The 11,887-nt window shown below is 51.3% G+C and overlaps 1 protein-coding gene across 1 annotated transcript; it reads left to right on the top strand.

Moving 5' to 3' along the window:
- Positions 1–3,300: 3,300 nt before the first annotated feature.
- On the top strand, positions 3,301–10,079 carry LOC142585583 (heat shock protein HSP 90-alpha-like). The gene is made up of 3 exons (XM_075696453.1): positions 3,301–3,449; positions 5,958–7,262; positions 9,083–10,079. The coding sequence occupies exons 2-3, from the start codon at positions 5,958–5,960 to the stop codon at positions 9,953–9,955; spliced, it is 2,178 nt and encodes a 725-aa protein (XP_075552568.1). The 5' UTR covers positions 3,301–3,449; the 3' UTR covers positions 9,956–10,079.
- Positions 10,080–11,887: the final 1,808 nt, after the last annotated feature.

Below are 11,887 nucleotides of genomic sequence, written 5' to 3'. Positions count from 1 at the left end.
TGCGTTGAAACTGTTTGTATAAGGACCTATATGCGAGCGTTATGAGACGCCTGGCAGCTGCCAGGGCGCTGTTCCTTCTGCGACAAACAGTATAGAGTTGATTGCGCGCTGCATCGCGCTAGCATGTCGGGCCACTGCGTGTGGTTAGAACACCGTCCGAGGAATTCCAGTGCAACGTTGGACCTTGCTATCGCTGTCAGTGCTTCGCCGTACGGGCGACACTGTCAATTATATCGCTTTATTTTATTTTGCTTGAAATGCGTAATCTCGTAATTGCACCCATTATAATTGACGTTCCCATCGATCTCACGTGTCACATAGGGCAATAGGAGCAATGCCTTGCCAGCAATAAGGCCTTCATGCTGCATTTAATGCAAGGCTGTTTCGTGAAAAGTGCCTAACATCTGTATCCATGGTGGCTAATTGAAAAGAAAGAAGAATGAAAGAAAGAAAGAAAACGAAAGAGCCAAAGTGGCCATGGTTTTGTACTGTATGGTCATTTCATGGCACCATCACTCCCTGAATTACTACCCCTGACGGCACACTGAACAGAGATGCTGGACTTGTTGGGAGTTGTGCCGCTTCGGGGTGCAGCGGATGTCGAAACATTGCGATCACCGACCCCGCACTGCAAAAGAAAGGTGTGTAAAAAAGTCGCAGTTTCGCCGGAAAGGCGACGCATTGGTTGAGATAGCTAATTATCAGATTATCAGACGGCTATATATATCAGCTGCATAAACAACATTAGACAATCGCTTACCAGCTAAGTTAACAAGCAGGTTGTCACCCGCCGCACAGGCAAACACGAACATATCTCACTCGACGGTCGCGGACACTAGCTATCTCAGGTCCGCTAACCTTCGAACCCTCCGCAGATTGCCTCCAATATCGGATACACGCAGCCGCGCTCAACTGCTCAGCGGCCGCAACTGATGTGGAAGAGGAGATGCGCACTAACCTGCCCCCATAGAATAAAGAACCAACTTTAGAGAAGGGAAACTGCATCAAAAGGAGGCATTGGCCGCATCAAGCCACAGTCCTCGGTTCACACCTCGCAAGCTTTCGCTCGAACCTACAGCAAACGGCGCGCAATGACGCTGTTATCACACTTGGACTTTGTACGGAACATCGCGGCGATGCCGAAGACGACATATTCAGTGAGGCGATAAGTGGGGCTTATATTAGAGAATTTTAGTGCTTCCGGTATTCCGGCAAGCGCGGGTGGCTTGCCGGATAAGCGGGAGCGCGTAAACGTGAGCGCACAGATTGGTGACGCCAGTTGGCGGTGCAAAGCTGAACCACTAAAACACAGAGCCAATTACTAATTATACTTAGCTGCTGGCGTAAACTTTCGTAAGCGGCGTAATAGTGTTCACATTTGCGCCGATGCCGTAAATTTTCACCAGCAGCGAAGCAGAATATAATAGGTTACTGCAATTTTAGCACTGTGTTTGTCTGGTTGAACTCTACGCCACCACGCGGCGCAACGCTCCGGCCGCTCACGTTTACGTCCATTTGTACGGCATGCTTAAAAATGAAATATTAAAGCTCTTGCGCTCGACTAGAGACGGCATATTGAACATTTTGCAGCCAAAGGTAAACAGAATCGAAAGAAAATTGACGTACAGCGAGAAGGAGGACTGTATGTCGTCTCTCGCAGTCCTTGTCCTTCTCACTGTACGTCATTTTTTATCATGAACTACCAACTAGCCCAAGCAACCACCCTAGAATCGAAAGCTTTTTTTATCCAAACCGAAACTAAAACAGAGCTAAACCATGCGTCTAAAATCTCGAAAGACTAAATTAGTGCTCTGACCAGCCGCTCAGGGCGCTGGCGGACGTGCAGTAGCTCGGTCGCAGGGCCCTACTGGAGTGTCCGCTCTTTACCAACATGTTTCACTATGGCCGCGCGTCGAACGCTGCCCGTTCCTCGGGAGAACGCACCACGCGTGGCCATATCGTCCGTTTTCCGAGACTGAAGTGAGCGGAAACGAAGCCGGCGCAGCGCGCGCGAGACCCTTTCCTGCCCTTTGCCTCCCTGACGGAAGCGAACCTGACGGAAGCGAAACGGCTCTGATTGGTTGCGCGCGTGGAGTGACTACGCACTCTCCGGCGCCGGCGCAGCTTTCAACTCATCAAACCACCCTTTCCCGCATCTGCTCTGCTCTGGGAGCAACTGGTTTTTTTGCGTGACCACGACAATGCCACTTGTGAGCCAATAGAAGATTCGCTTGAAAAAAATATTGTGCAGAAAACATTGACGATTATCGTCAATGTTTTCGAACAGGCTAGCGATTGAGCAAATGAACAATCGAATGAACGAACAAACGTACGATGAACGAAACAGCGAACGAACGAACGAGCGTTTTCTAGTGTCAGGCGTCTTGAGCTTCACCAACTTCAACTTATAGCAACGCTACTACACTGTATAGCAACGCTGCTCAGCCTGACAAATGCAAGCTCCAGTGAAGACGCGAAACTTTCTAGTTTTTTAAAGGTGGTGGGCGGCCAATTTCACAATCGCTTGTCAAAATGTCTTTACGTAGTGAACGCGTTATAGCGAAAATAAAAAAAAAACACAGGCCTTAACAGCTTCGCTGTAAAATCGGTTAGGTCTTTGTGTTTCCTAATTAATGACGACGACACGCAGGAGCACTGGCATGGGTGTGTTCGCGCGGTAGCGCCGAGGGGCGCCAACGAGCAAGTTGTGGAAGAACGACGACGCTTGAGCCAATCCTGATGATATTTTTATGTTAACACACGGACACGATCCTGGGGAAAGTAGCCCGTAACGACTTCGCTGTAAAAAGAAAAGAAATAACACTGCAGAAATTAACACCGGATGCAACGGAAACTTTTCCTATCAGAGCCAGATGAAGCGGCCTATGATAGCGCGAGAAATTCTTCGGGGATCTAAAAAACTCACACGTTTAATCGTTATTTGCATACCGATCCAACAAACTTCCCCGAAAAAAAAAAAAAACTGGAAAAGCGCATGCCGTCACCGCTTGACATCGACTTGCACCGGAACAGGGACTACTTTTCAACGAGAATTTTCTCGAAGCTTGTAGAAAAATCGAGACGTTTTTGCATAATACTTCTTCTGGTAAATAGTCCTTGCAGATCAAGTACGTATATTTAATTTGTAGTCTTAAAGTCAAGAAAGTGCTATCATGAGCTAAATTAACATGCAGACTTTGACATCGATAAAAGCCAGGAAACCGTCTCTTTTTTTTTTTTTTTTGAACCGTGTGCTGCCGCAGGTGTCGGCACCGGAAGCGCGGAACACTACAGCGAAGTAGAGCTAGCGGCCTAGAACATTGTCCGGGTGTCCTTATAAAGTCTGTGCCGTGGGCGTTCATCGGTTCAGTGTAAGCCTAGCTTCTGTAGTGTTAGCCTTGCTTATTTCCCTGCCAAGCGGCGGTTGCAAGTGAGGCACACTTGTCAAAGTAAGTACAGTGGTACTTCATTGTGTCCTATTGCGCTTATTTAATTATTGTGCAGATATTTCCTTCGGGTTTATCTGCAGCTATTAGTAATTTTTTTTAATGTGTAGCACTGTGACCTAATCTGCGTGTCATAATGCTTTATTAACGCCATAATTATCGTCCACATTATCGGACTTTCCTCATTTTTGAAGTCGTTTCTAGTCTGCTTTTCTTTCTTTACTTCATTAAGCGCGTGTGTGGCTCGTCTGTGAAATCGCCGATATTGTTTGTAGTCGCGAGGGAAGCCATGTGCCCGAGGAAGGCGCCTGAATGTGACGAGAATCGCGGCTTTCGCCCCCATGTCGTTTGTGGTACTATGCCACGGTGCTCGCTGCACTTGTTCGCAGCCTCTCTTTGCATGTGCAGCAACGTACGCTTTACCTGTGGCACACCAGCGTTGCACTTCGCCGCCGAGATCAACGTGGCGATCGCGGTCACGCCCTTTCCGTTTGTGCTTCGACGCCGTGGTGCCCGTTAATTGGGCATATTCGCGGCGTCCATACGCTTGCGTGTAGCCCGCGTTGACGAAGTGAAGCGTCGCTGTCACATTTGTATTACTTTTTGTGCGATAGCAATTATGGGGACACTCCAAGCGCATCTCTGTCGTCGCAGTGAGGTTCCGTATCAGTGAAAGCGTGTGAGGATGACCCGACGAATGCTGTTCGTTCTCGCGCGAGGAACGCGGCCCGGATGCATTTTTAGAGCGTAAGCCTTTAGTGGCTCATGAGTGTCCGGGCGCAGTCCGTGGTGGACGCAGGAAAGCGGTGATCACCGGCGAGGGGAGCAAGGAGAGGACAGCGCCCACTTGCACAGCGCCAGTAGCGCTGTGCAAGTGGGAGAGCGCGAACATGCGCGTGGGGGTGCGCGCGCATCGGCGACAAACCTCGCAGCCGTATGGCTGTGATTGCATCCCATGCTCGCGGTTGCGGCGGCGTCCGTTCGCAGAACAGTTCAGACAACAATAGAGGCAATAACTGCGATAGGCTTTCGCGTATCGCAGTTTAGCTCAGCAAAGTGCCCATAGATTTTTTTTTCTTAGCTACATGGTGTAGGTACAGCGGGGCGTGGACTTTCTCGCGCGCTCGACGTTTCTGCGCAGGCGCGAGTAAGAGCGGGCGCGAGAAAGAGAACCTGGTGGTCTTTGCTCCTTGAATATGTCTGTCTAGTCACTATGGAGCGTATTGTATGCGTTCGTCCCCCTAGACATGCCAGCATTGCGGAGTGCGGTCGAGTTCGCTTGCGCTCCGCCGCTGGCTGCCCGCGCGGTGAGGCTGTGGGCACGGGCGCCCCCTCTGGTGATCGCTGTGTCCGAAGGGCGCTATTCTCCTAGGCGTGCCGACTTCTGTCGGCACGCCTAGGAAACTCCCTCGTAGTGCCTAGGCAGTCATATATAGGAGCAAAAGTCCCCACATTTCCTCTCTGCAGTAGGTACAGCAAGAGCCACGCCCCGCTGTACCAACTAGCAAGTGTAAATATGCGGCCCGCGTGCGTGCCCTCTCCTGTGGCGCGTGAGGCAAGGGGGGTGACGCGAGGGAGAAGGGTCCTTCTTCTGCGGTGGCTGCTACGGTGCCTCGATGTCCTCCTCGCCCGCCGCTCCGTACAGAGCGGACACAACCGCGGTGCCACCGGCTCCCTGCGCTGCGAAGCCTGCTGGAATTTATAAATTCCACTGTGAATAGACATCCTTTGAGCGCCCGCTACAGCGCTGGCCACTTTACTGAGGACTGCCACCTGTCACGCATAGTTGTGTCTATTGGGCTACATCCTCCCTCTTTCGCTGTCATCTTTCACTTCCCTCTCCCCTGACTTCGCTTCGCCGTGCTCCCTCACGCGCTGCAAAAATGGCGGACGCCGTAGGAACGCGTTGCCGGCCCTCATGTGTCTTGTAAGCTGTCTGCGATCTTTGCAGAGTGCGCGTAGTGCCGGTAACTTCGTATGCGATGTGCTTTCGACGTTTCGTTCGCGCTGAAGCGAGAGATGCATGAAGGTCAATCCGCCTTCCTGCCGCCGCGATTCCTCGCTCCAAAATTTTGACAGCGGGGTTCCACGCTCTTCAAGCGAGATGCGCTCATGGTTACCTGAGCGCGCGTGACACCGTGCTGATTAATTCAGTTAAAACACGTTGACGGGCTAATTGGTTTAAATTCATGATAGGCTGTGTAAGCGCGACTGAACAAGGGCGTAGGAAGCACACATGCACAAAGACAGCGCTGTGTCTGTTTCTTTCTACGTCCTCATTGCGTCGCGCTTACGCATTCCATGTCAATTTAGTTGGTACACATTCGCTTACGAAGTTTATACGGCCGGTACAACTATTCTTGCTTCGTACAGCTATCTACTAATTTGCTGTCGCAATCGGTGCTTCGCCTTTTGTACTGAACTGCGAATTTTTTTTTTTATTTGCGCGTGCTTCGAAATTTGTGTGATGGACGCTAAGTCGGCATTCATCGACTTTCTTCATCTCTGCAGATGCCAGAGGAAACACGCACGGATGTCTCCGGGGAGGTGGAGACCTTCGCCTTCCAGGCGGAAATCGCCCAGTTAATGAGCCTGATAATCAACACCTTCTACTCGAACAAAGAGATCTTCCTACGAGAATTGATCTCGAACTCTTCGGATGCCCTGGACAAGATCCGCTATGAGTCTCTCACGGATCCGAGCAAGCTCGATGCCCAGAAGGAGCTTTTCATCAAGATTGTCCCCAACCGTGACGACCGCACCCTGACGATTATCGACACCGGCATCGGCATGACTAAGGCCGACCTGATCAACAACCTGGGTACCATTGCCAGGTCTGGCACCAAGGCGTTCATGGAGGCGCTCCAGGCGGGTGCCGACATCAGCATGATCGGGCAGTTCGGCGTAGGCTTCTACTCGGCCTACCTCGTCGCGGACAAGGTGACCGTCACCTCTAAGCACAACGACGACGAGCAGTACACGTGGGAGTCGTCGGCCGGCGGTTCCTTCATCATTCGCACGGACAACAGCGAACCTCTCGGACGCGGGACCAAGATCGTGATCCACCTGAAGGAGGACCAGGCGGAGTACCTGGAGGAAAAACGTATCAAGGACGTCGTCAAAAAGCACTCGCAGTTCATCGGCTACCCGATCCGCCTGTTGGTGCATAAGGAACGCGAGACGGAAAGCTCCGAAAGCGAGGAAGAAACGGAGAAAGCGGAAAAGGCCGAGGACGAGAAGCCCGATGAGGAGAGCAAGCCGAAAATTGAGGACGTCGAGGGTGACGGCGAGTCGTCCGAGAAGCACAAGAAAAAGAGGAAGGTGAAGTACTCCGAGGACGAGGAACTGAACAAGACCAAGCCGATCTGGATGCGCAACCCCGACGACATCTCGCCGGAAGAGTATCGCGAGTTCTACAAGTCCCTGACCAACGACTGGGAGGACCACCTGGCTGTGAAGCACTTCTCGGTGGAGGGCCAGCTCGAGTTCCGCGCGCTGCTCTTCGTGCCCAAGCGCGCGCCGTTCGACTTGTTCGAGAACCGCAAGCAGAAGAATAACATTAAGCTGTACGTGCGCAGGGTCTTCATCATGGACAACTGCCAGGACCTCATCCCGGACTACCTCAACTTCGTCAAGGGTGTCGTCGACTCCGAAGACTTGCCGCTCAACATTTCGCGTGAAATGCTCCAGCAGAACAAAATCCTCAAGGTGATCAGGAAGAATCTCGTCAAGAAGTGCCTCGAGGTCTTCGACAGCATCGCTGAAGACCGGGACACGTACAAGAAGTTCTACGAGCAGTTCGGCAAGAACGTGAAGGTAGGCACTCGCCTTATTCTTTCCCCCTGAAATCGCGTAACGTTCCTGCGCATAGCGCTCCGCGCACAACCGCCGACGTTGGGTTTCTCCCGAGGCTCGATATGCGTGGTGGTGCTTATGGAAAAACTGGGCTTGACTCGGATGCGTCAGGGCCTCTCGTCTCTCTACGCTTCTTCCGCGCGTACTTGCCTATTAGTCATCGTAGGCCTCCACTTAACATCCATTTGAAAACTCGGAGCCATTCCACTCTGTGAAGGTGGGTGACCAGCGGAGCTGCATATGTGATGCATTCGTCATCAATATTGACACGTGTACTTAGCTTTATCGGGCGACCACGTTTCGCCGCCTAACAAATGTTATCGCACAGTGCAGGATGCGCCTGCATGTAAAAGTTTCTGGAATGTTATCGATGGTTCCGTCCAATGTCTTTCACCGCAACTTGTGTAATCTGATTGCATATATGCACGACGCATATAGTGTAGAACTTTGTGGAAGACACGCGGATCCCAGTGGTTAATCTGCAACACTCGACGACTGATCTATAAAAGCCGACGCGCTTGACCCGCTGATCGGATTTTCGCCGAGTGTGTTCACCGCTACCGTTCTTTGAGTGTAGCCTGTTTCTGAGGGCACAAGTTTGCCCAATAGAACGTTCGTTTCGTTAATCACAGTTCTACTGCCTTCTTAACCGTCACTACCGCGTGACAATATGTTGGTTGAAAATAGCACCCATACCACAATAAACCTTTGTTTCATTATTTTTAATTGCATACTCCATGCTTTTTCTTTATTTAACGTTTTCTTTGCTTTTCTTGGATTTAGTCACCACGGTGACTATCGCTTTAGGATCGCCATTATATACAGCCAGTGGCTCTGTGGCGACACCAGAAAGGTTCTTCGCCGCTGTGAGGTCCATACACGATCGATGACGCGACGTGTGGGCTCGCATGTTTGGACCATTGAATGCCGAACCTCTCCAAGAGAAACGCCACTAACCGCTTTACGTCTGGCCGATACACGTATATGTTGAAATCGCCCACAATAACGATGGGCGTGGAGTCGGTAGAGGTAATCTAACCGGAGGAGCATACGCTTGGCGGTTGCGGTACGATCTTCGTCCGTATTACGCGCGGTCGCCGCGCAAGTTCTATTCACAACGGTGTTTCTTCGTAGGCGCGCTGTTCTGCAGTCCTCGCCGCACGCGGCCTCCCCATCACACGGGTGAAAGAGAACAGATATAAGGTTACGTCGCTTACCCATATATAGAGCCCGTGGTGTCAAACCGCAATCCATTCTAAACTGTCATTCCAGTCTTGCGTTTTTTATTACGATATTTATCACAATACGTTTTGACACTTCCCATGATTAAACGCAGCTGGGGCATACCCGGCGATAAACTTTTGCTTCATGTTAGCTCTTCTAACACTGGGATGGCCGCCATCTTTCTTGCATACGCACACAAACCGCCAGAACCTAGCGTATAACAGGTCGGCTTCGAAAAATCCCCATTGATGTCTTCGCTTCTGTTGTATACCGTTCATGTCTCGTACAATACGCACAATTACATGACTACATGTGTCGAACCCTCGCGATTTTACAACGAAGCTGTATGTCTACCTCTACCTTCCAAGGAAATTTTCGTGTCGTTGTTGGCGTGGTAAGCAGAAAACTCCCCATACGTGGGCCGATCCCGGAGGTAGTGCAATGCCAGGGCGACCCGCGGCGGAGCTGCAGTTCGCCATTAAGCGGCTTGCATACAGATTCGCTGGTCATCCTTCTTCCAAACGGAAGGGCACTGAGCTTCTTTTTTTTTATTTCAGCTGGGAGTACACGAGGACTCTCAGAACAGCAAGAAGCTTGCCGAGTTCCTGCGCTACTACACGTCCGCTTCTGGCGACGAGATGTGCTCCCTGCAGGATTACACATCGCGCATGAAGGAGAACCAGAAGCACATCTACTTCGTCACGGGCGAGTCGAAGGACCAGGTCATAAACTCTGCCTTCGTCGAGCGCGTACGCGAGCGTGGCCTTGAGGTCATCTACATGATCGAGCCCATCGACGAGTACTGCGTCCAGCAGCTGAAGGAGTACAACGGCAAGACTTTGGTCTCCGTCACCAAAGAAGGCCTCGAGCTACCGGAGGACGAGGCCGAGAAGAAGCGCCAGGAAGAGAACAAGGCGAAGTTCGAGAACTTGTGCGCTGTCATGAAAGACATCCTGGACAAGAAGGTCGAAAAAGTGATCGTGTCCAACCGGTTAGTCAAGTCTCCATGCTGCATCGTGACGTCTCAGTACGGCTGGACCGCTAACATGGAGCGGATCATGAAGGCTCAGGCCCTCCGAGACTCCGGCACCGTGGGTTACATGGCGGCCAAGAAGCACCTCGAGTTGAACCCCGACCACCCAGTCATCGAGAACCTCCGACAGAAGGCGGACGCCGACCGCAACGACAAGGCGGTCAAGGACCTCGTCGTGCTGCTCTTCGAAACTGCGCTGCTCTGCTCGGGCTTTACACTGGAAGACCCTCAGCTGCACGCAGGCCGCATCTATCGCATGATCAAGCTCGGCCTGGGCATTGACGAGGATGAAGTAGCTGGTGCCGGGGCCATCACGTCGTCGGGACCCGTGGTGGAGGAGATGCCGCCGCTGGAAGGCGACGACGAAGACGTATCTCGCATGGAGGAGGTTGACTGAGCTGACCTCACTCTGTGCCTTGCTCTTTTTGTCACACTTAACCCACACCGTCACGTGTTGTTATTGTTGCGTGCTGTTTCCCCCTTTTTCCTGCTTTTAAATAAATTTGCTCGCTTTTCGTGCACTTGGTGTGTGTGGTCTTTCACTAAAATAATGTAATTATCGTTGTATAGATAAACGCGTGTCACAATATTTGCATGTGGTTGTATTTCGGTGCTCCATACAAAGCAAAATCATCGGAACTAGGTTGTCCTGTGTCAAGCAGGCAATGTAAGCTGTCGCTGGAACACTTACTTACCACTCGTCACCTCGTGAAAGCTAGCGCTTTGATCGAGGTGCTTATCGCAAGAGTGGCGTCGCGTACATCAACAATTTCAAAAAAAAAAAAAAAGCATGTGGGCGTCAGTTCTACCATGCTTCATGACTGCTACGGCTTTTGAAACGCTGCGGCATAGCACACCTTCGGTACGTGGGCCAATGTTTACCTAGTGACAATACCGGCCCATGGCGGTTGAAGAAATGTCGCGGCTGGCGTGCATGACACGCGCTTGCCACGAAATCGACGCTGTCGCGCGTCTTGCTATCATCATAAAGATGTTATCATGCCTGCACTCGACTACAAATTGCAGCCGTGCAGCAGCCGTACGAAACGACGTTATAACTACTCATACATAGAAACTTAAAAAAAAAAATCTGTGGCGATTTAGCGGTGCACGGGAGAGAAATGCGTTAGCATTACGTTGCACCTCTTCAAAGCCCCGGATCCTTGATTTAAACCGCGTCCACCACGTTCATAACTGGTGTTCAGAGGCTCACTCGACGCACGTCCGGCCTATTCGAGGTGCGAAGTGCAGCAGATCGCCGTCAGTGGCGCTATACGTATAGCGCACAATTTTTTTGTCCCCATTTTGACACTCCTTATGTTAACGCATTAATCAATAAAAGAACCCAGGGACAAGCACACATGCTTCAAAAAAAGTATCAGCTTCGCTTACTTTCAGTAATTTTCAATTATTTTTGCGCGCACACACACAAAGTGGAGTGGAGCAAGGTTGACGAGGAACGTGCACCAAGATGCACATACAATTCGCTGACAAATTACGTGATAATGCATCTGGCCTCGATATTCTGCTCAATGTTGCCTCGCATTCAAGCACAGCGGAAAAGCAGTAGTGACTACCGTCCTCATGGCGCCACCGGGAGCTATATACGTCAGCGACTTGTTCTAGGTAGCTTTGGCTATAGGTGCGCATACGCGTCTTGAGCGTGGCGAAATCGGTCATCTCCAAGCCCCCGCAAGAGAACGCACACGTCGCCACTTTGTTGCCTTAACAGCATCACGCCGGGTCATTTGCCGTGCAAACCGAGTGCGTGCTTCAAAACGTTTCTTGCAGTAGAAAATAGGACGAACGGTGTTCACTATTCGAGGGCTCCGGCTTGAGCTCTGCGGCTTCCTTGGAGTGTGGCAGCCTTTTGAGTTGCCTCCGAGCGGGAGAGCAAGGCCTTCTATCCCACTCGCGTTGTGGTTTCGCGAGGGTTGTCTTGAGGAAACCTTGGCGCATTCCCACGTGTCGTGGTCCAGCGTGGGATCATCCCCGCACCACGGGCACTCATCTGGGTAGATCTCTTTATTTCGTGTAGAAGATGTAGGTGTAAGTTTTAGTTAGCGATCTCCTCCAAGTGCCTTGTTCCGCTTTGCTTAGTTTCCGATGACGCGGGGTGAATTTAATTCTAGCCCTCCTGCCATATACTCCAGGATTGCTGATCGGCTCCAGTCCACTGGTTCGGGGTCAATGCGCGCTTCACTGTTGGGGCGGCACTGGTTTGTTGCGTGCGAAGTGGTCACCGTGTGGGCGAATACACCTCCCCCGATGCCAGTATCACTTTGTACCCAGATGAGTTTGATTGCGCCAAGGTCCTCGTTCTTTATTT

This window comes from Dermacentor variabilis, chromosome 6, assembly GCF_050947875.1.
Source record: "Dermacentor variabilis isolate Ectoservices chromosome 6, ASM5094787v1, whole genome shotgun sequence".
NCBI lineage: Eukaryota > Metazoa > Arthropoda > Arachnida > Ixodida > Ixodidae > Dermacentor > Dermacentor variabilis.
This window is presented reverse-complemented; position numbering and strand designations above follow the sequence as displayed.

Coding starts and splice junctions, on each gene's coding strand:
- LOC142585583 (XM_075696453.1), top strand. CDS start 5,958: ATGCCAGAGGAAACACGCACGGATGTCTCCGGGGAGGTGGAGACCTTC. Junction 7,263..9,082: donor AGTTCGGCAAGAACGTGAAG/GTAGGCACTCGC, acceptor TTTTTATTTCAG/CTGGGAGTACACGAGGACTC.